The sequence below is a fragment of the Muscardinus avellanarius genome (assembly GCF_963383645.1).
Source record: "Muscardinus avellanarius genome assembly, chromosome: X".
Classification (NCBI taxonomy): domain Eukaryota; kingdom Metazoa; phylum Chordata; class Mammalia; order Rodentia; family Gliridae; genus Muscardinus; species Muscardinus avellanarius.
This window is the reverse complement of record NC_137792.1, coordinates 31761487-31787131: the sequence shown is the minus strand read 5'-3', so window position 1 is coordinate 31787131 and position 25645 is coordinate 31761487. Positions and strand designations below refer to the sequence as shown.

The 25645-nt window shown below is 39.1% G+C and overlaps 1 protein-coding gene across 1 annotated transcript in view; it reads right to left on the bottom strand.

Annotated features, from left to right (window-relative positions):
• TSPAN7 (tetraspanin 7) overlaps positions 1-24665 on the bottom strand; it is a gene marked incomplete at its 5' end in the record, with an annotated part of 124089 nt that extends 99424 nt beyond the window's left edge. The window contains one exon of the mRNA XM_080718756.1: positions 24585-24665. Within this exon, the coding sequence (XP_080574882.1) occupies positions 24585-24665 (81 nt within the window). The remainder of the gene's footprint in view (positions 1-24584) is intronic.
• Between the last annotated feature and the right edge of the window lie 980 nt (positions 24666-25645).

Here is a 25645-nt window from a genome sequence, read left to right as displayed (position 1 = left end):
AAACTCTTTGTAGACATTGCCAAATGTCATCCAGTGGGGGGGGGGCAGACAAACTGGACCCAATTGAGAACCACTGCATTAGACATTTAGAACAAGATGTATTATGTAAATTCAGCTAAAAAGCATGGTGAGAGGTAGCAATACCCAGAAAGGGAAATAAATGAAGAATGTTTATGGCTTACAGGTTGTTTGGAACACCTTGAAATACAGATAATCAATGCAGTCAATGTCTTCCTCCCTAGCTAATGAGCGTGTACACTGGACATTTTTAGGACTTAAAAATGAGTGCCTAGGCCACGCTTCAGGTAGAAGTGCTAAGCTGCAATGTTCAGAAAAAAAATAGACCAGCACAGCCAGATGGATGAATGACCCAATGTACAGTTATTGTGTACATTGTATAATTACTGCACTGTGTACAATATACAATTGCCTTGTTGTATTAAAATTACTTGTAGCCAGGTGTAGTGCATGCCCATACCAGTACTTGGGAAGCTGAAACAGAAAGATTGCATGTTTGAGGCCAGGGTGTGGTACCTTAGGAAGATTCTGTCTTGAAATAAAAAGGACTAGGGATGCATCTCAGAGGTAGTGCATCCCTGGATTCAAAAACGTATCTGTATACAAGTATTTATGTAAACATATTGTGTACTAATGAAAACGTGTTTCTTGAAAGTGCAACTTCTTTTTTATTTTCGTACTTGGGATTGAACCCAGAGACGTTCTACCTCTGCACCAAACCCCTAGCCCTATTTTATTTTTATTGTGAAACAGGGTCATGCTACATTTGGGAGGGCCTTGCTAAATTGCTGAGGCTATCCTTGATCCTTCGATGCTCCAATCTCAGCTTCCCAAATTCTGGGATTAGAGGAGTCAGCCACACTTCTAGCTAAAAGTCCAACTTCTTAATTAAAATCTTTCAAATTGTATCAGGGAAAAAGATGTCCCTTATGGGAAAATAAAATACGTCACCAAATTGATATAAGAATGGGTAAAAACCTATAGAAATGTCTGCTTCATTATTAACCACGATAAATGCAAATTAAAAGCACTAGAACACTATTACACATTCACCATATTGAAAAAAAGTATTGATGAGTTTAACAGGAGTGTTTAAAAAGACGTAGAACAGCTAAAATTCTACCGATAAACAACAGCTTTTGATTACCGAGATCTATAAAGATTCGCCTATACTTTTACGCATGTTCTACAAGAAATAAAAGAATGATCATAGCAGCATTATTTCAAAACCAAACTGAAAACCACCAAAAATGTACAATACAGAATAGAAAATGTGTGGTATAATCATACAATGAAATGATATACAGCAATGAAAAAGAAAATATAGCAACAAGCAGAAATATGGGTGGATCTCAATCAACATCAAATGAAAGAAGTCACAAAACACAGAGATTATTATTGAGTTTACATGATGTTAAATAGACCAAAAATTGAAAGAATTTGGCCAATTAAGGATCAATTCATAGCCAGGCATAGTAGCTCAAGACTATAATCCCAGTACTTGAGAGGCTGAAACAGGAGGATTGCAGGTTTGAGGCCAGCTTTAGCAACTTCAAAAGATCCTATTTCCAAATAAAAAGGGCTAGGAGTATAGTTCTAAGGTAGAATGACCCTGGCTTCAATCCCCAGCACCAGAAAAAAAAAAAAAGAAGCATCCATTCATGAGAAGTACAATTATCATGAAAAACAATGGGGAAAGTAATTAAATTTCTACAAAATTTCCTGGGACATGGGACAGGAGAAAAAGGAGGATATAGCAGAGAGGGGAGCTTATGTGACTCTGAGAGTACTGACCACTTTCTATTTTATTTCTTAACCTGGAAGTCACCTGCATTAGTATTAGTATTTGAGTGTGTGTGTGTGTGTGTGTAGGTGTGTGTATTGAGGTTTGGAAACAGGTGAATTTTATCTCTGTGTTACATCTCCAAATATTCTTAATTTTTTTTTTAATTTTGAAACAGGGTCTTACTAAATTTCCATATTCTGGCCTCGAACCCATGATCCTCCTGTCTCAGGGTCCCAAGTACTGGGATTACAGGGTGTGCACCACAATGCTTGGCTAGTATTTAATTTTTTATTATATTTAAACTGTGTATAAATATTTTCTGTTCTTTATGTTTCTCCCCCAAATTAAGATTTCACTTTTTAAGCATAAAATAAGACTTACATAACCATTTCGACACGTGCAAGGCCACACCTGTATAACATTAAGTGGGAAAGTAGCACTCGGTGCATTCAGGACGGTGACAACTACACAGGTGGGGAGGGATGATGATGACAAAGGCTGTAGATAATCGGAAGTGATATGACAAAGCCATACTCATCAAGTACTTTTTCTGTATAAGACTCCTCAGGTCATAATTTCAAAACTATTTGATTACACGTAACAGATTAAATCTAGAGCAGATGGTGTCAAAAATCAATATATAAAGAGGTCAAATTGACTATGGGTTTAAACTAACCACCATTCTCTGAATTGTTTAATGGGCATTTTCAGTAGGAAAATACAGAAGGTGCATTTGGGAGACGTCAGATTACATATACAAGTCTAGATGTGAGCTGAATCTACAAACGAAACTGATTAGGTACAAAAAATATTTCACTGACAAAATATATTTACTGTCATTAAAATCAGGTACTTTCTGTGGGGGGCAATGTTTGTTTGCATTTTAATTTGTGGCAATCACTAGTACTTGACAGGCTGAGACAGGAGGGCCACGGGATTGAGGCCAAATTCAGCAATGTCATGAGAATCTCAGCAAGTTAGGAAGAGCTGTTTCAAAATAAAATAAAATAAAATAAAATAAAATAAAATAAAATAAAATAAAATAAAATAAAATAAAATAAAATAAAAAAGGGATGATGGTGTAGCTCAGAAGTAGAATGCTCCTGGGTCCAATCGCCAGTGTAAAAAAAAAAAAAAATTGAAGATGTGATTCTATGTGCAAATAAGCCCTAAAGACAAATCAACTTGGATGAGTGAAATGAGAGGCGAAATTCTCAAGGTTAGTGGTAAGGGACATGACAAAAAATTGGAAAAGATTATGCAAGTTTCAGGAAATGGCAGGATAACCTACACAATTTCCTTAGTTCTTCCTAATTACAATTATGTTGAACAACACAGTGCTTTAAATCCTAGCCATCTCTTAATTGCCCATTCTCCACAGCAATCCTTTCCTATTTCTACTATTTATATACCTCCCTTAAAAAAATTCCAAAACTTAGGTTTGTAGTTTTTTTCCACAACTAACAAATAGGAGGAAAAATCTATTACTTCTGTCGATGGGAGGAAAATGATAGCAATCCAGACTATAAATTGACTTCTCAATTACTTGCTTCGGCACAGATAACTGGAATAATTAGGTTAACAGTGGCCAGCAAATGACAACAGCAACAACCACCAAAACAGTGAATTCTGAATCATCTCTATTCTACATTATGAACCTCTGAACCTCCTCATCCTTGGTCTTAATTCAAATGTCAGAGAGACGTCATGTGGCATCTGTATCAAGTAGGTGCCTACACCATCAACCCCGTGAACTCCACCTGCAGAGCACCTATCCCTGCTGGAAATTACCATATTTATTTTTTGTTTACTGTCTAGTTTCCTCCCTTCCTTCAAGACTATCTTGTTCACTTTGCTCACAGTTAACAGGCACTCGGTATTCCTAACGTATTTCCTGAATAAATAAAGTCAATAAATGAGGAAGGCTGACAGGGAAGAAAACAAATATTGCTATACAGCATGAGTACTATAAAAGATGGGCAAAGTTCAAAAAAGGCATTGAGGAAAGAGACCGACTCCAGAATGGCAGGGAGGGGTTGTCACAAGGCAAAGCTTTCCTGAGAATGTGACAGCTGAATGAAATATTGAATAGAAGTGAGACTCACTAATCAGAGGAACTGGAGCCAGTGACCAGAATGGAAACTAAAACCAAGGGAGATGGATGCTGTGAGGTTTATAAGGGATTTTTGTTATCAACACACACACACACACACACACACACACACACACACAAACATATTTAAACTTGGTCTTATAGCTAACATAAAATCACGGGATTTTAGCTGGGTGTGGTGTTGTACACTTGTAATCCAAGTCCTTGGGAGGCTGATACGGGAAGCTCACAGGTTCGAGGCTAGCCTCGAACTTAGTGACGCAACTTAGTGACGCCCTCTATAACTTAGTGAGAAAAAAAATAGGGCTGAGGGTCTAACTCAGAGGTAGAATACACCTGGCTTCTATCATTAGTACCACAAAAAATATTGGTTTTCGCTGGGTGTGATGGCACTTGTAATCCCAGCATTCAGGAGGCTGAGACAAGAGGATTGTGGTTCACGGACAGCCTCGGGTACTTTGTGAGGCCCTTTGCAACTCAGTGAGACCCTGTTTCAAAATAAAGAATAAAAAATAGGGCTGGGGCTATAGCTCAGAGGTAGAATGCCCCTGGGTTCTATTCCTAGTACCGATATATATATATATATGTTTTCAATTTGTTTTATTTTAAAACAACTAATCCCTAATTTACATGATGTACATTCACAAACATGTCAAAATCAATCCCTAAGCCAAACATGAGAAGGAGGAAGGGGTAAGGAATGGGGTGGGAATTGGGGAAGGGCTAAATGAGTGATGTGTGCATGTATGCCTTACCATCTTGTACTCCATTAAGATTTGTGACTACAGTGCACCAATAAAAATTTTTTAAAAAGAAAAACTAATTCAACAGAACCGATGGGGTGAAACGAGTAGGCTGAAGATAGAGTAAAGTGTTATAATGGTCCAGGTGAGAGAGAAAAAATGGTGGCACTGTCTTCATCATTGCATGATATATCCAAGTACCACATTATTACAATGGACTCCTTAAATCTGTACAATTAAATAATAAATGAGGCATGTTGGTGCACACCTGTAAACTCAATACTTGGAAGGCTGAGAGAGGAAGATTGCAAGCTCATGGCCAGCCAGTCTCAGCAACTTGGCAAGGCCCTCTGCAACTTAGTGAGAGCCTGTTCCAAAATTTTGAAGGAAGGGATGTAGCTCAGAGATAGAATGTCCCTGGGTTTAATCCCTGTACCAAGAATAAAATAGATGATAAAAGTACTTTATAAAAAATGTGCTGGCAGTGAGGTGGAAGGAGGGAAGAAGGCAAGAAGTATTTAACAGTTAGACTCACCTGGGTATGGTGGCACATGCCTATAATCCCACACTTGGAAAGCTGAGGCAGGAGAATCTCGGGTTCTCGGCCAGCCTCAGGAACTTAGGAAAGCCCTCCACAACTTACTGAGACCCTATTTCAAATTTAAAAAATTAGGGCTGGAGGTGTATCTCAGAGGGCGAATGCTCTTGGGTTAAATTCCTAATGCCCCCTCCCCTCAAAAAAGTGACTTAAGAGAGGTTAATGATTCACAGGAGTGAGAATAAGGTCAAGGAAAATATGGTTTTTACTTTAGGCAACTGGACACAAAAGATACAAGGGAGATTTAGGGAAGCTGGAATGAGAGAAAAATAAAAGAACGCTTTCTAATTGCTGGAGGGTGGGCAGGGGACTACTTCACATACAGAATGCAATATAGCTTTGAACATCCTGTTCAATTTAGGCTTAATCTGAATGCAACTTTCTGTTTCTCTCGCCAGTGCCACCATCTACATATAGATTTAAAAAAATACAATCCTTCCAAAATCACTGTCAGCGGAACCTTTAAATTTATGGGAAACCGATGTAGAAAGAAGTCAGAGGTCCCACAAAGCGATAGGTTAGAAAAATATTGTCATGGTTACACAGGAACACTTGATTTAAGCTAGATCCGTGGACAGGCCCCAAGTTCCAAGACATTTCGTTCTGTCACCTGACCTATCTGGGGCAGGGTAGTAGCATCCCAGTTTGGTGTGATGGAAGAAATCCAACACATATGCATTAACTAATACAACTTCAGAAATAACTTATTAATGGGTCTTATCATTGTAATGTACAATGAATTATTATCGCTGTTGTTGTTGTAAAGTTGGCCTTATAAGCAGAAAAAGAGACCCATGTTTAAACCTAACTTTTTTGTTGTTGTTGTTTGGTAGTAGGGATTGAACCCAGGGGCCTTCTACCTCCGAGCTACACCCCCAGCCTTATTTTGATTCTTTATTTTGAAAAGGGGTCTCACTAAGTTGCAGAGGGCCTAAGTAGCTGATGCTGGCTGAGAACCTGAGATCCTCCTGTCTCAGCCTCCCAAGTACTGGGATTACAAGTGTGTGCCATCATGCCCGACTCCAGACCTCACATTTTTGATAAAATGTGATTTTAGCAGCCTGTGAATTTTTTTTTAGAACTAGACTTTTGCCAATGTTCTCTAACACCTTAAATTCTTCTCATCTGAGATAATATAGTTAACTACTCTGATATAGGCAAGAAAGCCCCAGCCACTAAAACAACATAAAAACACTGGTCAATTTTTTTTTCCTGAGAACAAGTTGAGGGAGAGGAAATAAGATCATCCCAACTGACAAACCTTTACTTAGCAACTGTGCCCATAAGCCTTATCTGTGTGTCCATGTGTGAATTAGATAACCATTTGGCTAGTGTCAGCTCTAAAGTAAAATGCCTGATAATTCTCACTATTTTCAACTTTGTTTCTTTGCATCAAAAAGGGGAGGGTGGAGTTGTGTCTCCAACAGCTTTTTTAATGCTTTGGCTTCTGGCTTGTTCAAAGTGATGGTCGTGGAGGGTGGTAGCAGTTCACATCCTTACATATTTCATAGCAGCAGGAAAAACAATGCTCATGCAGTAAGAGTCAGCAATTTGGAATCTAGGCACAAGATAATTTTGTTTTAAATGCAGAGCGGAAAGACTATTCCTATGACAATTTTCAGGATTTCACGTGTGCTTGTGTGGTGTGTGTGTGTGTGTGTGTGTGTGTGTTTTCCTGGGGGTCGAGCCCAGGGACATTCTACCTTTGAACTACATTCTCAGCTTTCTTTATTATTTTTTATTTTGAAACAGGGTTTTACCAAGGTACCAAGTGCTAGTTTTGAACCTGCAATCCTCCTGTCTCAGGCTCCCAAGTACTGGAATTACAGGCATATGCTTCTGCGCTGAGCTAGGAATTTCTTAGGTCTTACCCACATCAGCCATAAACTGAAGAGGAGAAAAAACATACGGGTTCAATCCCTGTAAATTAAACTGCTCCTTTGGAATTTGCCCAACTGTTGCCAAGAAGACTGTGCTTCATTTTAGGGTCTTTTAGACTATCTTCAGCATCACCTATCTGTATACCATAATTCTCACTTGGGAAACTAAAGTTTTGAGCTAAGAGGACAGAGAAAGATGTAACAAATGGCCCTGGCCTCCGATTTCTACAAAAGAACCATGTGGGATAATTATTCCCATTTTGGAAAACAGAGGTTTACTATGGAGAAATGTGTTCCTGGATATAGAGCACTGGGTATAAAGAGGTTCAAACTGAAACCCCACTTTAGACATGACCTTGGGTCACATTCTGGCCTCAGCTGCCTCCTCTCAAAATAAGGAGCAATAATTACTACCCCATCAGGTTGTTATAAGGATTAAATAAGATAGTGCACGTGAAGTGCTTAATATTAATCCTAGCCTTTATTATATGCTCAATAATCATACTGTACTAGTGGTTATTAATAGTAATCACAACATAGCTTTAACCTAATTCAGTTAACTGCACTTGGTGATTATTTCCTTACTGCGGACAGAACCATTCATAACTCTCATTTTCCTCCATATAGACCATAAACAACATAGCCCTTTTGTCTCTTTATATAATAATAATCTACTTTGAGAAGAAAAATAATCTAAATCAAGAATAAGAACATGTGCCGGGCATGGTGGCGCATGCTTGTAATCTCAGCATTTGAGAGACTAAGACTGGAGGATTGTGGTTTGTGGACAGCCTCAGCTACTTAGTGAGGCCCTCTGCAACTTACTGAGACCCTGTATCAAAATAAAGAATAAAATATAGGGCAGGGGGTATATTGTGGAGGTCGAATGCCCCTAGGTTCTATCCCCAGACCCTCACCCAAAAAAGAATAAGAACATGTTGCTGGGCATGATGGTCCATGCCTATAATCTCAGTACTTGGGAGGCTAAGATACGAGGATCACAGGTTCGAGGGCAGCCTCAGCAATGTAGTGAGACTCTTAGTAATCTAGTGAAATTTAGTTTCAAAATGAAAATTTTAAATGGCTAGGAGTGTAGCTTGGAAGTCCTGTGTTCAATCCCCAGTAACACACACACACACACACACACACACACACACACGAATATGAACATTCTTTCCATCCAAAACCACTAAATAAGATGTCTAGCAGCTAACAGGTCCTACTTCAGGGTTGGATTAGTTTATTTTTGCTAAATATGAAAAATATAAAAGCTGAATTACCTAATGTTCAATATACAACACTGAAGTCCCTCTAACTTACATTATATGGAAATATACAGGGATAAATATATGTATATATACAATATTCACTGAAGCATTACTTCTTATAAATAAACAAGAAATAACTAAGTGTCTATGGGCAAGAAAATGGATAAATAATGATCTATTCACACAAAGAATAAACTAGAGTTTGGCAAACTTCTTATGCAAAGGGCTAGTCAGTAAATACTATAACCTCTTCAGGACATACAGTGAGGGAATTGAGGACATTTCACCCTAAAATATGCTGACATCTTATATTGATCATTTCAAGCTGAAAACATCTGAGAAATTATGGTTGCAGAAAGGGCTATGTGACCTGTCTTTTCCTATATGTAGCAAGTCATAAAGATTCCTTTGGGAGGGATGCCTTTCCCATATGAGAATGAAAAATATCCCTTAATTAACAGAGACTGAGAACTGTTGCTACAATGGCCCTGTACAAATAAACCTATCTTCCTCTAGCTTTACACTCAGACATACCTCCTAATAACATCCCTAGAACTGACTGCCCCTAGTGCAGACCCCTTTGTCCTGTCACTTATTCACATATTACCACTTTGCCTAAAAAGCATCAACATTTTCTGTTTTGACCATGTATTTAGGCTTTCACCCTCTTGTGAAGGTCCTTATGTACATGTGAAATACATAAAATGTGTATACATTTTTCTCCCGTTAAGATGTCTTGTGTCAATTTGATTGCAAGACTCAGCCTAATATCCCACTTAAATAGGATGGAAAGGTGTTCTTTAGCCTCCCCTAGGTGGTCTCTGTTAGTTACAACTGCTGTTTAGGGGTGAAAGCAGCCATAGAAAATACATAAACTTTATTTACAAAAAGAAGTAGTTAGCTAGATTTGCCCCCATGGGCCATAGTTTGCCAACTCTTGCATTACAGCCACATCTAACAACATGGAAGCACATTAAAAAAGTCAAGGGAAACACCAAGAGATGTTGTATACATATATGAATGTATCACTTTGAGTCTCTGTATTATACAATTATATTGTACCAATAAAATTCTAAAAAACAGTGTTAGGTGAAAATATATGTTTCATAACAATATAAATGGCATGATTCATTTACAAAGTTAAAATACAGAAAATACTTTATAATAACCATGGTTATGTAAAATCAAGTAAATGTATAAAAACAGGCTTAATGGATAACCTCTGCATTTAAGACAGATAGAGGGAGATATTAGAGCATCAATTGTGAATTTTTCATATTTACCTAAAAACTAATTGCCTGATACAAAAACAAAAAACAAAAGATCTAGTCAAGTTGTCTGGTAGATACACAGGTAATTATCATATTATTCTTTTAGTATATTTAAATTTCATTACAAAAGATGTTTGGTGCCCAATAGGAATTGGCATTTTCCATTATTACAAAGAGACAAGATTTAAAAGTCCAGTAAATGTGTTTTGCACTACATTAATATAACAACTACTAAAATAGACTTGGTCAAGGAAATGCTACATTTTAAATGAGATAATGTGGTAAAAGACACCCCATCTTTAAGAAATAACATAAAACTATATGATGACCAGAGTTAATTTTGGTGTTTAAAACAAAGCTATTGCTTTCTTCATTACAAAAGTGATTTATTTGATGCATAAGGGGAAGAAAAACTCTTTGAAAATAAAGAAAAGCACACGGGAAAAGTAACCATAAACTTCATTGCTCACACAGAATCATTAACATTTTAGTGTAGGCCTCTCTCCGATTTTTGTTACATGCATTTTTTTCTTTACAAAACTGGCAAACAAAATATACACGTTGTTTTGTAGATGGCTATTTTAACAAGGTTTTAGGAGAATATGAACTTATGTATCTCCCTTTCCTTGTATTTTTATCTCAAAATAATAGACATGCTATATACCCAGAGTTCACTTCCAACATCTTCGTTTAAAACTTTGATCTGAATTCAACAATGTGAAGAAGCACATTTTTCCTCCAATTATCATCTAGACTTTATAAAAAGACCCCCAGAGTACTCTTTGAGGTAGTACTCCAAGAGCTGCCAGTTCTAAGTCATTTATAAGACTGTCAGACTAGTTACCCCCCCTATATACCAGGATTTTATTTATCTTTTGGAAAATACAAAGAAGTTACTTGTTTATCCTCAAAACATATCCAAAGAACATAAACTAAACTGCCAGGCACACTTCCCAAATATAGCAGCTGCTGTTAAGGAGCTTAATAAGTAACTTGCTCAAATTACTTGTTCCTGCCCCGTAGGAGAACCTTTATCCCTTAGACAAGACTTTCTGGAAACACAGGCTTCCATTAGCAACTGCTGGCCAAATGCTTTGCTACACCCTATTATGCCTATCATCAGCAAGCAACATAGCATTAACTTCATTTACAACTCAGGGCATACTGTGCAGTTGAAAAAGATACCATTTACTATCTCCTGCCTCTGAAAAGAACTTAAAGGGCTTTTCATAATGTTTCTTCTCAACTCCAACCTCCCCTTGTAATTCTGACCCTGCCTTCCTAACCACTTCAAACATCCACCTAGCCGCCCTTCTTGGATACTCAAGGAGATTTAAGAGTAGGAAATGAGAGGGCTAGGATTCACAACCAAGTGACAAAGCCTCCTCCAAACCAAGCAAAGCCACCCTCTCTCTTCAAGGCCAGAAGGGAAATAGGTGGGCTGCTATTGGGCTGTCCAGAAACCTACATGGGTTACTAGCCAGTTCGCCGATCCTCCTCCAGTTCTTCAGTTCTCACATGCATCTGCTACTTCCCCCTGAATTCTGCTTCCTCTTCTATTGCCAGTTCAAAGGCCTAAAAAGCTACAAGTCCACTCAGATCACACAAGCCTAAGCATCTCACGCTCCAATGACCAGCCAACAAATATCCAGAAATCACTTCTCCCCAGGTCAACCAACTGTGACCCTAGTGGATGGTAAGAGGGCGAGGGGTGGGTCAGGAATTACAAAGATAGTCAAAAGCCAAGAATTGATCAGGACCACTCCATGAGAGAAAATAAAAACTCCATAGAGCAGCAAGCTTCTGAGGACTACTCTATGTTTTAAAGCTATTGGTGTCTCCAACTAAATATGTGCAAAATGGGATACATCATATTAGTTTCAAACCAGCTCCTTTGGGCTCTGTTTTCCTTGAGTGTATCACCATTATCTAGGTTTTTCAAGCATAGAATCTTGGGGCTCACTCTCACAAATATACTTGCGATATTACAAAGTAGCTATGTTGTCTTCTATTCTTCATCTCCGTTGTGACCCTATATTAGACTTTTGTTTTACCTAGTTTCACTACTTCTTGCCTTTCTTATCTCAATTTACCTTCCAGATTAGACCAGTAAAGCATAGCTCCCAGAGTTACAAACTACTTGCTCAAAAATATGGACTGGTTCTCTCTCTGCTACCCAAAAATAGGGCCCAGAGCTTAACTTATGTTGTTATCCACAATGAAGTCTATGCCTCCTTACCTAGACCCACTGCAGGCCCCTTCCTGTGTTAACAACTAAGCACATTCCTGTCCCCAACACAGGACTCTCCCTTATTCCACTTCTCCTATCAACTAGTCTTCACTATACTCCTAGAAAACCACTTGTCAAAATCCTGTCATTCTCTAAGTCAACTCTATCCACATAACCTTTCCACATTCCCCAGCCAGATGGACTCTCATCAGTCTCATATCACTTAATGTAAACATATAGTACTTCTAGCTCAGTGCTGTCTGATAGAAATATATTAGCAAGCTGCATATCTTATTCTAAATATTCTAATAACCACATTGGAACAAAACAGAAACAGGCGAAATCCTTTTGTATGTGTGGTACTGGGGAATGAACTCAGAGTTGTTCTACCTCTGAGCTAGACTCCCAGCCCATTGGATTTTTTTTTTTTTAGTTTGAAACAGGGTCTCACTAATTTGCTGAGGGCCTAAGTTGCTGAGCTGGCCTCAAATCTGTGATCCTCCCGTCTTAGCCTCCCAAGAAATGGGATTACATGCATGTGCCACCATGCCCGGCTAAAATTAATCTTATTAATATGCTTTTACTGATGCAAATATATCTAAAATATTACCATTCCAACATATAATCAATATAAAATGAGTAATTTTACCTTTCCATACTAAATATTCATAATCTGATATGTATTTCATACTTATAGAACATCTTAGTTTGTACTATGGACATATTAAGTGTTTAAGAGATTATCTTATTGGAAAGAACATGACTAGCTCTTTCAGGATAAAAAACATACACCTTCCTTCATTCCTATTCCTATAGTCCCATAGGAAATGTTATACTTTTTTTTTTTTTTTTGCGGGTCTGGGGATGGAACCCAGGGACATTTGACCTCCGAGCTACACCCCCTGCCCAATTTTTTATTTTTTATTTTGAAACAGGGTCTCACTGAGTTGCAGAGGGCCTCACTAAGTAGCTGAGGCTGTCCGCGAACCGCGATACTCCATCTCAGCCTCCCGAATGCTGGGATTACAAGTGTGCGCCACCATGCCCGGCTAGGAAATGTTATACTTTAATTATTGACGATAATGGTTATTAGACCTTCTCTATATTTGTATCTCACAGAACTACAGCCCATGGGTCAAATCTGGCTAGCCATCTGTTTTGGTAAATAGAGTTTGGGATATAGCCTTGCTCATTCATTTACATTATTGTCTATGCTGCTTTCACACAAGAGCTTAGTTGAATAGTTGCAACAGAGCTGGTATGTCCCACAAAACCAAAAATTTACTATCTGGTCCTTAACAGAAAAACTTTCCATTGTCTTCCCTACAGCAATAATTTCCCAAGTGTGGTTAGTGGGTAGTGCTAGGCAGCAAACTGCCCTCAGTCTGCATGGAGAAGGAGCTTGCATCAGAAAGTAAATAGATATTTTGAATGATTCTCTGGATGAAAGAAGCAGTATATTAATTAGAAGTCTGTCACGAGGTCCTTATTTCACCACAATGCTTAATCAACCTTATTATACCATTTGCCATATAACTTTTAAGATTTTTATAAAATATATCGATATTTAATTGCTTCTGACTCCTCGGTTTACACTAGTAAAGTCTCTATGACCCCTATATTGTACATAGTGTTTCTATATTTTATAGCGCGATTTCGCTTTCTTTTATATTTGTACATTGAAAGCTTCATATAATTTAAATAAAGGCTCCAGTTTTATTTTCTGCCATATAGATATATTCAGTAGTACCAGCATCATTTAAACCTAACTTGTCTCACTGGAAGTAATGTCCCTTTTCATTCATTAAATAATGCATAGCAAGTTGAACTTATTTCTGGACTGCATAAAATTCCACTGATCTATTTATCTGTTTCTAAGCCAACATGATATTGGTTAGTGACTTTATGGTTCTATTAATTATGTTTCAGTACATAACAATAGTACCACAAAACTAGTGGCTAAAAGCAAAAAACATTTATTATCCTACAGTTTTTATGGAATCAAGAGTCCAAGCAAAGCTAAGCAGGTCTTTCATTTCAGGGTCTCACAAAGCTTCAGAGTGTCAGGTAGAACTGTGGTTTCATTGGAGGTCTGGTGCTTCCAAGATCACTTCATTGTTGACAGCATTCAGTTGCTTGCAGATTACAGAACTGTGGGATTCAAGTTTCTTGCTTGCCGTCAAGCCAGAGAATGCCCTTAGTTCTGTCCCCTCCATATAAAGCAACTCACGACATGGCAGCTTCATTCTTCAAAGTCAGCAAGAGACAGAATGTCTAAGCAAGACAGACTTTTTAGGCTTTTCTAATATGATCCTATATGTGTATTCTCATATATTTTATCATTTTTATTGTATTCTATTGGTTAAAAGCAAGCCACAGGTCCCATGTATATCTAAACAGAGGATATTATACTAGGAAAAAGAGATAAAATAATTATTTTATAGATGCAGTTGTTGTATACAAAACAAACAACCCAAAGATTCTAGTTTAAAAAAAAACTAAGATAATTTGATAGGATGGCTAGATACAAGGTAAACATACAAAATTAATTTCTTTTATTATTTCAGAACATAAGCCTTAGAAAAGATAAATAGAAAAACATTTTATTCACAGCAACAACAGAAATCATAATTACATCACAGACCATAGAGTCACATCTCAGGAATTAGAATCACCTTGTTTTCCACTTTTAAAAATCCACACAGCCAGGCCCCTATTCACATCAATTAAAATTGAAACTCCATGATATAGAACCAAGCATTTGTGTTTTTAAAAGGCCCTTAGTAAGCCAGGCATGGTGGCACATTCCCATAATCCCAGTGTTTAGGAGCCTGAGACAGGAGGATCAAAGGTTTAAAGCCAGCCTCAGCAATTTAGCAAAGTCTTTAGAAAGATTCTGTTTCAAAATAAAAAAATAAGACAGGGCTGGATTGTAGCTCAGAGGTAGAATGCCTCTGGGTTCAATTTCCAGTACCACAAAAAATTTTTAAATAAAAATAATAAAATTAAAAGGCCTTGAATGATCCTTAGAAGGATTTTTTTTTCTGAAATTACTAGCACAGTCTCCCAAGAGTGACAAGGCCATTTTAGTTTACTGAGAGACACTGGATCCCTGGCCCTAGACACTAAGAAGGTCAAATTAATAGGCCAATATTAGATACTCCCTAACTACTTCCAGATCTAGGAGACTCAAGATGAACCAGACCTGCTATAATCTACAGAATTCTCTCTGGATCAGTGCTTCTCAATGCTAATTGCATAGCTGAATCACCTGGGAGCTTATTTTTTAAGTATCAGTGCAGGTACCCCACCCAGATCAATTGGAGCAGAATGTCTTAGGATGAAATCTAAGCATTATTAGGGAACTTAGACAATTCTCTCTCTTTTGGGTGGTATTATTGGAGGTTGAGCCCAACGGCATTCTAACTCCAAGTTACACCCCTAGTCCCTTTCTTATTTTTTATTTTGAAACAAACTCTCCCTACATTGACAAGGCTGGCCTCACACAGAACATGAAATCTTCCCATCTAAACCTCCTGAGTACTGGGATTACAGGCATGCCGAGTCTAATAAACAAACAGAATTAAGAATCACTGAATTAACCTCTCAACTAGCACCTGCTCCTGACCCATCTCATCATCCTCTAATGTAAGGTACCCACAATTTCTCCTAGAACAGATGATAATGGGAAAAGTCCACTATTCCTCATAGAAACCACTAAAGAAATTATGGTACAATAGAACTGTCATTCTTAATTCTATCACCAAACTATTTTAAATGCTGACATGTTCAACTGAACAAAAAAAATCAAGAGAAAACAAAACAAGGAAAAACCTTCTCCTATATTATTTCTTGATGAATATTGGGGTCCTGTATAAAAAAGGGGAAAACTGTTTAGCCAAGAATGAAAAGCATTCTGTCACAGCAAGGGGGATAAGAGCCAAAATAAGAATTTTTTTTTCAGGTCTGGGGATGGAACCCAGGGGCATTTGACCTCCGAGCTACACCCCTTGCCCTATTTTTTATTCTTTATTTTGAAACCGGGTCTCACTGAGTTGCAGAGGGCCTCACTAAGTAGCTGAGGCTGTCCGCGAACCGCGATCCTCCGGGTCTCAGCCTCCCGAATGTTGGGATTACAAGCGTGCGCCACCACACCCGGCTAAAAGAACAAATTTAATAGGAACAATCCAATGATCTGCTTGCAGCCATGAGGAGATAACTCAAATCAGAAGCTGCTGTAATGAGACCAAAGGAGAAAAACAAATTAGAATATATTTTTAAAGTGTGTTTCAAATTGTGCATTAGTCATCTATGTCAAGGGCTTAGCATGTTTAAACAAAGAAACACAGTCACAGATGATTTCCAATTCTTGGCACCTTCTGAGATACCTAAAAACAGTATATAATGCTGAACAGTCAATGAATCATCATAATTTAGCTCATGATAAGGTCAAATCAAGAACTCTAGCTGTGATTAAAATGTAGAAAAACAGTTCATTCTATTTGGAAATTTCAGCTAGTTTCTAAGCAACTAAGTCAGAAAGGCTTCATGTTCCCCAAATGCTATAAAAAGTAGTGCATTTATCATTACTGCATATTGCATAGGGAAGGTAAAGTTAATTAAATAAGAATGGACTTCAGATTATAATATGTGAGACCCATAATAAACAGGAGGAGTTATCATGGAAGTAGCAGAAAAACAATAGAATAGTAATCAGTTTTAACATCAAACCCCGACACTGTTGCTTCCAGATTAAATTAGTCCAGCAAGGGCTGATTTAAGTCAGAAGACACACTGGGTCTTAACCCAGTGGGAAGAATTGAGAAAGGAAGAAAAAAAATAGAAGCAACCTTCAGAGCTGTATTCCCATTTCTCCAGTCCCTGGTGATCACAGGACCTTATAGAGGATTTGCCTTAATAAGCCTATTCCAACCAAGAACACTTCCCTTAACATTCAAAAGCTCTTTAAAAATTAAAAAGTGATACCAGTACTTGAGTAGTCCAAATATTACTGCTTTAGACACTCTATTCAATTACTCACAATCAACTGCTTATTTAATTAGTACCATATAACATAGAAATACAGATACAAAGAACTTCCAGTTAAAGATGATGGATTGAACACATCCATTTAGCTTGGCTAGTGCCCAAAACTCACTAAAATGACACTAAAAGGATTTTTTTTAACCCACAGTAACAATGAGAATGGATAAAAAGACGACCACAATGGTATCTCAGAAGCTAAAAGAAAGCCAAGTCTTATGGCAGCAGTACGAAAAGCCCAGAATAATGTATTTCTACCCAAGCACCCTAAAAGTCTCAGAAGACAGCAGTTCCATGCACATGAGAGGAGGCTAAATTAAGGAGAATCCAGTAAAAGATTTCTGAAGAGCAATTAAGTCCCCTCCAATTTCCTACCCCAGGCTTCTCTCCCATTCTACCATAAATTCATTATTTTTTCTTTGATTATAAAACAGAAGCTAGTAAACTGGCAAATATTTTATTGAATACTAAATTTCTGACATAAATAGACATTCGGTGAATGTATTAGAGTAACATACAAAAATATAAGTTTCAGTACCTGCACAAATTTAAACACTGTTAAATATCAGGGTCTTTTCTAAAGATTCTCCCCCTCAAACCATGTGCAGTAATGCACACTGGTAATCCCAGTACTTGGGAGGCTGAGACAGGAGGATTGCATAGGTTCAAAGCAAACTTCAGCTACTTAGTGAGGCCCTTTGCAACTCAGTGAGATCCTGTTTCAAAATAAAGAATAAAAATAGGGCTGGGGGTGTCGCTCAGAGGTAGAATGCCCCATAGGTTCCATCCCCAGTACCCCCAAAAAAGAAATTTAATAGTACTATTGATAAGCTAATTACCTCCTTAGATAACCAAACAAAAAGCTGAATCCAATATACTCTGGAATAAATCAAAAAATAGTTCTCTTCACAATATTGTTTAGTGGATTTAGATGTGGTAGAATGAAATCTTATAATTCAGAGCAGTATTTAAAACACATAAAAACTGCTGGGCATGATGGCACATACCTATAATCCTATACTTGGGAGGCTGAGATAGGAGGATCACAGGTTTGAGATCAGCCTCAGCTATTGAAAAAGCATATTGAAAAATGTTATTATATTTATAGCCAAATATATTTATAATAAAAATGGAATGTTTTGTTTTACATAAGGTAAAACAGATGTCATTTTTATTTAAGCTTAACAAACTAAAGTTTTAGATAATTAAAATCTCTGACAAGCCAGAGCACAAAAATATAACTGAAATATGATTGTGGTAAGAAAATCTTTATAAAGTTCTCTATTTTATTTTGCTACATATTAATGGCAAGAACATATTTAAATTACCAAAGATAGTCTAAAAATAACTGTTTCAAAATGCCTCTCTGCATTGAAATGATAGTCAATAAAATTTCATTATTCATTCATTTAGTAAACATTTCCCAAGTAAACCTACTCTGTGCCAAACACTGTTTGCTAGTCTCTAAATCACAATAACTTATTCACAGGTGTTTTCCCCTCCTTTTCTCTAAATCTGAAAATGAAACATACAAATCAAAGAAAATAAAGTATCTGCTCACTTAGCATTCAGGTGATATTATTTAACTAGAAGACAAATCACCCTATCCACTGGAACATGATTATACAAAGAATAACCTACCTTTTGTCTTCAAATAAAGAGTTATAGCATACCATATAGAATATCTTTCTTCTTACATGGACTATATTGAGCATGCTCTGTATGGTGGTTCCAAATATCAATAAATACCGTGAGTTATGCATAAGGCTCCATATATCTTCATCAGATTTATTAATATGTAAGTAGAGTAGAGCAGAAGTATTTGGCACTGTTGATATTTTGAGCCAGATAATTCTTTGTTGAAAGGGGCCACTCTGTACATATTAAAAGGCTTAGCAGCATCTGTGGCTTCGCCCCACTAGATGCCAGTAACACCTTCTCCAGCTGTGTTCAGACATTGCAAAAATGGAGTTGTCTCCTTCTGAGAACCACCAACCACCACTTTAGAGGAGAGTGATTGTAGACAGAAGTGGAGGTCAGATAAAACAATGCTATCTCTTTCATAACTGTAGTCTTCTGGTTTAGAGACAGGTAAATCAATCTTCTTGATGCTACTGGCCTACCACCATTTTAAGGTTAAATGTCTTCTAATCCTAAACCTAAACTGAGGTAGGGAGAAGAGAAGTACAATTAAAACAACAAAGTATATGAAAGAAATGATTCTGTCAACTCTTTCCTCCATCTTCTACTTGAAAGAGTACTAAGGTCATCTTTTTTAATTACATAGCATAATTGCCAACGCCTTAACAAATATTTGAGTACTTACCATGTATCAGACATAATTCCAGGTGCTATAGAAAGATTAATGTATCAACTACATTGACTGAATGGAAAAATCCTTCTTATGAATAGCACGTAACAGGTAAATCATTGTAGCATTGGATTTGGCAAAGGATTCTTATACATGATACCAAAAGCTTTAGCAAAAAAAAGAAAAAAATAGGTCAAATGTACTTCATTAAACTAAAAAATACTTTTGTATTTCAAAAAGCACCAAGAGAAAGCCAAAATACCATCCACAGGATAGGAGAAAATACTTGAAAATCATATATTTGATAATAGACTTCTACCGAGAATATAAAAAAAACACTTATAACTCAATAACAAAAGGACAAATAATTCAAAAATGGTCAAAGAATATGAACAGACATTTCCTCATGGGAGCTATACCAATGACCAATAAGCATATAAAAAGACGCTCAAACTGGGTGTAGTGGTGCACCGCTGTACTCCCAGTAATTGGGAGGCTGAGATAGGAGAATTTCAGGTTCGAGAACAGCCTCGGCAATGTATGGAGACTCTCGGCAACCTATTAAGACTGTTTCAAAATAAAAAATAAAAATGGCTGAGGGTATATGAGTGTATGGCTCAGAAATAGAATGCCCCTGGGTTCAATATCCAGCACTAAAAAAGAAAAAAAATGCTTAACATCAGTATTCATCAGGGGAAGCTGGACATGGTGAAATACACATATAATTCCAGTACTTGAGAGGCTGAGATAGGAGGATTGCAGGTTCAAGGCCAACCTTAGTAACTGAGCAAGACAGACCCTATTTCAAAATAAAAAATAACAAGGGCTGGGGATGTAGCTTAGTAATCCCAGTATTTGGGAGGCTGGGACAGGAGGATTGCAGTTTGGGGCCAGCCTGAGCTATTTAGTGAGGCCCTCTGCAGCTCAGTAAGACCCTGTTTCAAAATAAAGAATAAAAATGAGGGCTGAGGTATAGCTCAGAGGTAGAATGCCCCTGGGTTCCATCCCCATTACCGCAAAAAAAAAAAAAAAAGAGTAAAGTAACAAATGGTGGCAAGAATGTGGAGACTGGCACCCTCACTATTGGAGAAAATGTGAAATGGTACAGTTGCTTTGGAAAACATTCTAGCAGTTCTTCAAATAATTAAACACAGAGTTATTATGCAACCTAACTATTCAACTCCAAGGTATATATTAAAAAAATGAAACCATATGTTCACATAAAAGAGGTGTTTATAATGAAATTATAAATAGCCAAAAAACCCAATCAACACACATGTCAACCAATGGACCAATGCATAAACAGGATGTAGCAGTGTATCTATATTGTACCAGTATTGGGAAGAGGCTTCAAAATGTATTAATGTACCAGTACTGGAAAAGATTTTCAATGTTTCAGATATATGTTTGGTAGTAAAGAAGCCAGGAGCTTGGGGGGGGGGGAGCTGCAGGATTCCAGGGACCAAGGGAAATTAGCAAGACAACAGAGATAGCTTCAGGGCCTTTTCCATTATAAAGATAAGATTTCCCAAGGAAGTGGAAGGATGCCATAAACCTTCAGGAGATGCCAGACTTCCATAATCATGGGAGGATGCCTGGTGACCAAATAACACATTTGGGGGGTCAATACTAAAAACAGAAAAGACTGGCAGGAAGGAATGACCCCCACCTCACAAGGGCGGGCCCTAGAGGGGACGGGTCTGGTTGAGGACTGACTATAAAATACTCTATCCAGGAATTATCAGTGATGTCGTTCGAAGCACCCCCTCATGTTACCCCCGAGGCTGTAACTATCTTCTGTATTTCTCTCTTTTTAATAAACTCCTTTAAATCTTCAGCAAGAGTCCGGGCTATTGCATATCCATCCTTAGCTCAGGACAAGAACCTGCGGTTTTATGGGAATAGTCTCGGGGAGCCTCACAAAGGTCCCCAAGGACAGTTTCCCAAACCATAACAGTCCAGAAACCATAACATATATAATAAAATATCACTCAAACATAAAAAAGGAATAAAGTACTGATAAATGATACAACATGGATGAAACTTGAAAACAATATACCTAGTAAAAGGAGATAGTCAAGAAAAGATAAATATTGTATGACTCCATTTATATGAAACATCCAGAATAGGAAAATCTATAGACGTGACAAGTAGATTAGTGGTTGCCTAGGACTGGTGGAAGAGCTTGGTCTGGATAGAATAGAGCTAAAGGTACAGGTCAAGGATGAAATGTCCTAAAACCTACTAAATCAATGGCTGTATATATCTGTGCATACACTAAAATGTACTTAATATGCTACAATATATACTATTTATAAATATTATATTTTATATATATATTATATACTTCAAATGGAGGGTTTATAACATGAATTATATCTTAATAAAACTGCTTTAATAAAACAGCATTTAAGGTACATTGGGCCAGGCAGGGATGTAATCCCAGTGTCTTGAGAGGCTGAGGCAACTTGGCAAAGCTTTGTTTCAATAAATAAATAAATAAATAAATAAATAAATAAATAAAAGGGTTACAGAAGCTGGGGAAGTAGTTCAGTTGGAGGATCACAGGTTTGAGGAAAGACTCAGCAACTTAGCAAGAACAACCTAGCGAGACCATCTTTCAAAACAAACAAAAATAAAACAAAAAGGGCTGGGAATGTAGCTCAGAGGTAGACTGCCCCTGGGTTCATTCCATAGTACCACAAAAACAATAGTAATAGTAATAATAATAATAATAATAATAATAATAATATCCTTACAAGCCAGGTGTGGTAGCACAAACCTATAATTTTAGTACTTGGGAGGCTGAGACAGGAGGATTGCAGGTTTGAGACCAGCCTCATCAATTTAGCAAGACTCTCAAAAACCTACTAAGACCCTACTTCAAAACAAGTATCTGTCAAGCCTGGTGGCTCACATCTGTAATCCCAGTACTTGGGAAGCTGAGGTAGGAGGATTGCAGGTTCAAGATCAGCCTCAGCAACTTAGACCCTGTTTCAAACTAAAAAATAAGGTAGTACTGTAGAACACCCCTGGTTTCAATCCCTAGTATCACCATAAAACAAAGAACAACAAAAAAAATGTAAAGGGATGGGTATATCTCAAAAATAGAAAGACCTTGAGTTCAATCTCCCGTACCACAAAAATAAATAAATAAATAAGTGGCTGGAGGTATTGCTCAGAAGCAGAATGCCTCTGGGTTCAGTTACTGCTACCAAAAAAGAAGAAAATTCAAAATACCCTTGTACCTGAAGAGATTTTATTCTTTTGGTTTCAAAGTAGGAAATGGTCACTGAATGATATTTAAACTATTGGAAATAATCCAGGTAAAAAATTTACCTAAGACTATAAAAATCTTAAACATACAAAAAATGCCAGTATCAAAGAACATGAAACACAGTGATTAAAGATGTATTGGGGCATTAAGTAACTAGATTCATGGCATGATGGGGAGAGGTACAAACAAGGAGAGATAAAGAGCTCATATGAAAAGCCCAAGCTGGAAAGACACCCCTCCTTCTTTGCCAGCACAGATGCTGAGAGATCAAACTTCCTTCCTAAGCACCATAAACCTTATTTTTCAGGAAGCTAAAAATACTCTCATATGATTTACTCCAGTAACAAATAGGAAGTCAGATGAATAATAAAGGGCCAGACAAAAACAGAATTAAGAAAATGCATAATTCCTAAGAATGGCTACTGGGAAGTTTCAGCAATCAGCATGCGTTTATTTGCTTTATCCAGGCAAACAGCAGATGATATGATTGTGCGTGCATAGCTCACAATTCCACTACTGAGATGTTTCAACCTGTGCTTTCAGTCCAAATAAAGTCGTTTCTACCTCACTGCAGAGCTTCTGGTATGCGAGTCCTTACAGTCCGTACTTTCTCAGACCTGAAGAATCATCAATATCAGGGGCAAGGAAACGCTCGGAGACATTAGAGATTTTTTTTTCTTAATCCTTAATAAATCTGTTCCTGCCTTGGCCATTGCCAACAGCCAGGTTCACCATCAAGCCCAGTCTGCATACTTCAAACAGCACTGCGCTCCAGTTTTAAGACAAAATTAGTGCTAATATGGGAGGGGGACAACCAAAGGCGGGAGTGGTTTTTCCTACACAGACTCAGATTTCAAAATGACTGCCTTGGAATCTGAAATGACCCAGATTATTGGGGGGGGGGGGTAATTCATTCCCCCTGCAGAGTAGCTGTGGCTTGGTGTGGGAACAGGCAACTGGAGGAAGAGAGACATTTGCATGGAAAAAGAAACTGGGTCTTCAGGTACCACCCACCTCTCCAAGTGAATCACTGCAGTGTCAGCCCTGCACTGATTGCACGAACTGCCAAACAGGATGAGGTAAGGCACAAGCCTGGAGCCCCCTCCTCCCCCGCCGCCTCCTCCTCCTCCCCCTCCTCCTCCCGGGCGCAGAAGGGCGCAGCGTTCAGCGAGGTGCACTATGCAGCCCCCAGCGGCCCGGGCTGAGGGGTTGACGTCACCCTTCTGCATTGAGCTTCAAGGACTGGTGGCAACATCAGTTAGATGGGGAGCAGAGTTGGGGCGCAAACCAAGTGGCGGGGGTCCTCCCCCAGGACACTGCGGATAGGGTTCTCGTAGAGAACAGATGAGGAGTGTTAAGAAAAAAGGGAATGGAAAGGGGGTTGGAGGACCCTTCTCCAGAGTCGCGCAGAGACCTCAAATATGTCACTGGCTTATGTAAGACCCTCTCCCCTTCCTGCGCCTCCACGCTTGGCGGCACCCGCACCCCATTAGTGCACTTGGGGGACTCTGATCGCCCTTGCCTAAGCATGCAGAGGTCTTCGGGCGCTTCTCTCCTGCAGCCCCGCAGGGTCGAGGGTAACTGGGAATCTGGAATTAAACCTCTCGCTCCCTCACCAGCTTCTCGCCCGCCACAGGTTAGCTCCAAGAAGCGCGGCGAATAGGCTAGAAGGTAGGGTACCTCTAGGGCGTCCAGAAACGAAAATAGGTAAATCCGCAACTTTCCCCAGGGGCTGACCCTATCCCGCTATCCCGCAAGCTTAACAAAATAAACCAACGCATTAAATTTTTTGAAAGATCGATAACCTGCTGCCATCCCCTCGACACAGCCCACTGCACACTGCGCCAGGCAGAGTACAGGGTCCGAGCAGCCCGGACCTGCACCCTGCCATCATGCAGCCTGATCCAACACCTCGCGCCAGTCTCCTTAAGGAGGGGGCCAAGATTTGATTTTTGGTTTGGGTTTCCCCCCACCTTCCTTTCTAAGAGCATCATCACTAGGACTGATGGACAGTGGCCCGGCCCCTGGCCAGGCATGGGCACTCACCCAGAAGACGAAGGAGTAGATGATGAGGAGGGTTTTGAGACAGGTTATCACAGGTTTGGTCTCCATTCTCCTCGATGCCATACTACAGAGCTCCGGCGGCGGCGGTGGCGGCAGGCGGCAGGCGGGCGCGCGGGAGGGGGAGGAGGCGGGGCCGGGCGGGGCGGGGGCGCGTGCCGAGAGAGGCCCCGTGCGCGCGCAAGCCAGGCCGTGCGCGTGCGTGAGCGCGCCGCCCGCGGGGGCTTACAGTGGATGAGCTGGCCCGGCAGCGACTGCGCATGCTGGGAAAGCTGCCAGAGCCTGCAGTTTCGCGCAAGCTCAGACCCCTGGCCAAGATGAGAGGTGGGTTGGGGTAGGGTAGGGTAGGACTCAGAAGCGTGACCTGAGAATCTAGAGGCTGGGTGAGAGGTAAAGGGATCCGCTCCCAAACCTCTGGGGCCTTTAGGGTTCAGCTTTGTGCAAAGTAGGATCTTATATTTACAGAAATGTCTGCACCTGGGTAGGTGTAGTTTATAGGTATCTCCAAAAATAAGTCACGATTGTGTATTTTGGACGCCCAGCAGACTTTTCAGATGGAAGAGTCCCAACAGGCATGCCCTTAGCAACAAGCAGGCCTTGTCAGTGTCAAGAACAGACTGTGACAGGTGGCCAGAGATACAGCTGGAAGGACAGGCAGAAACCCAGGAGCTCAGACAAAGACACTCAAACCTCAGGACCATAGACTCCCCAAGAGCTTCATTTTTTTTTATTTCCTCACTTTGGAAATGAAGCCAGATGACAATAAGGCTCTATATGAGGCATAATTCTGCCTACATAGAAAATATTTAACGTGAGCTGGACGTGGTGGCACACGTTTGTAATCCCAGTATTCTGGAGGCTGAGACCGGAGGATCGCGGTTCGCCGACAGCCTCAGCTACTTAGTGAGGCCCTCCGCAACTCAGTGATACCTGGTTTCAAATTAAAGAATTAAAAAAAACCAGGGCAGGGGGTATAGCTTGGAGGTCAAATGCTTCCGAGTTCCATCCCCAGACCGGCAAAAAAAAAAAAAAAAAAAAAAAGAAAG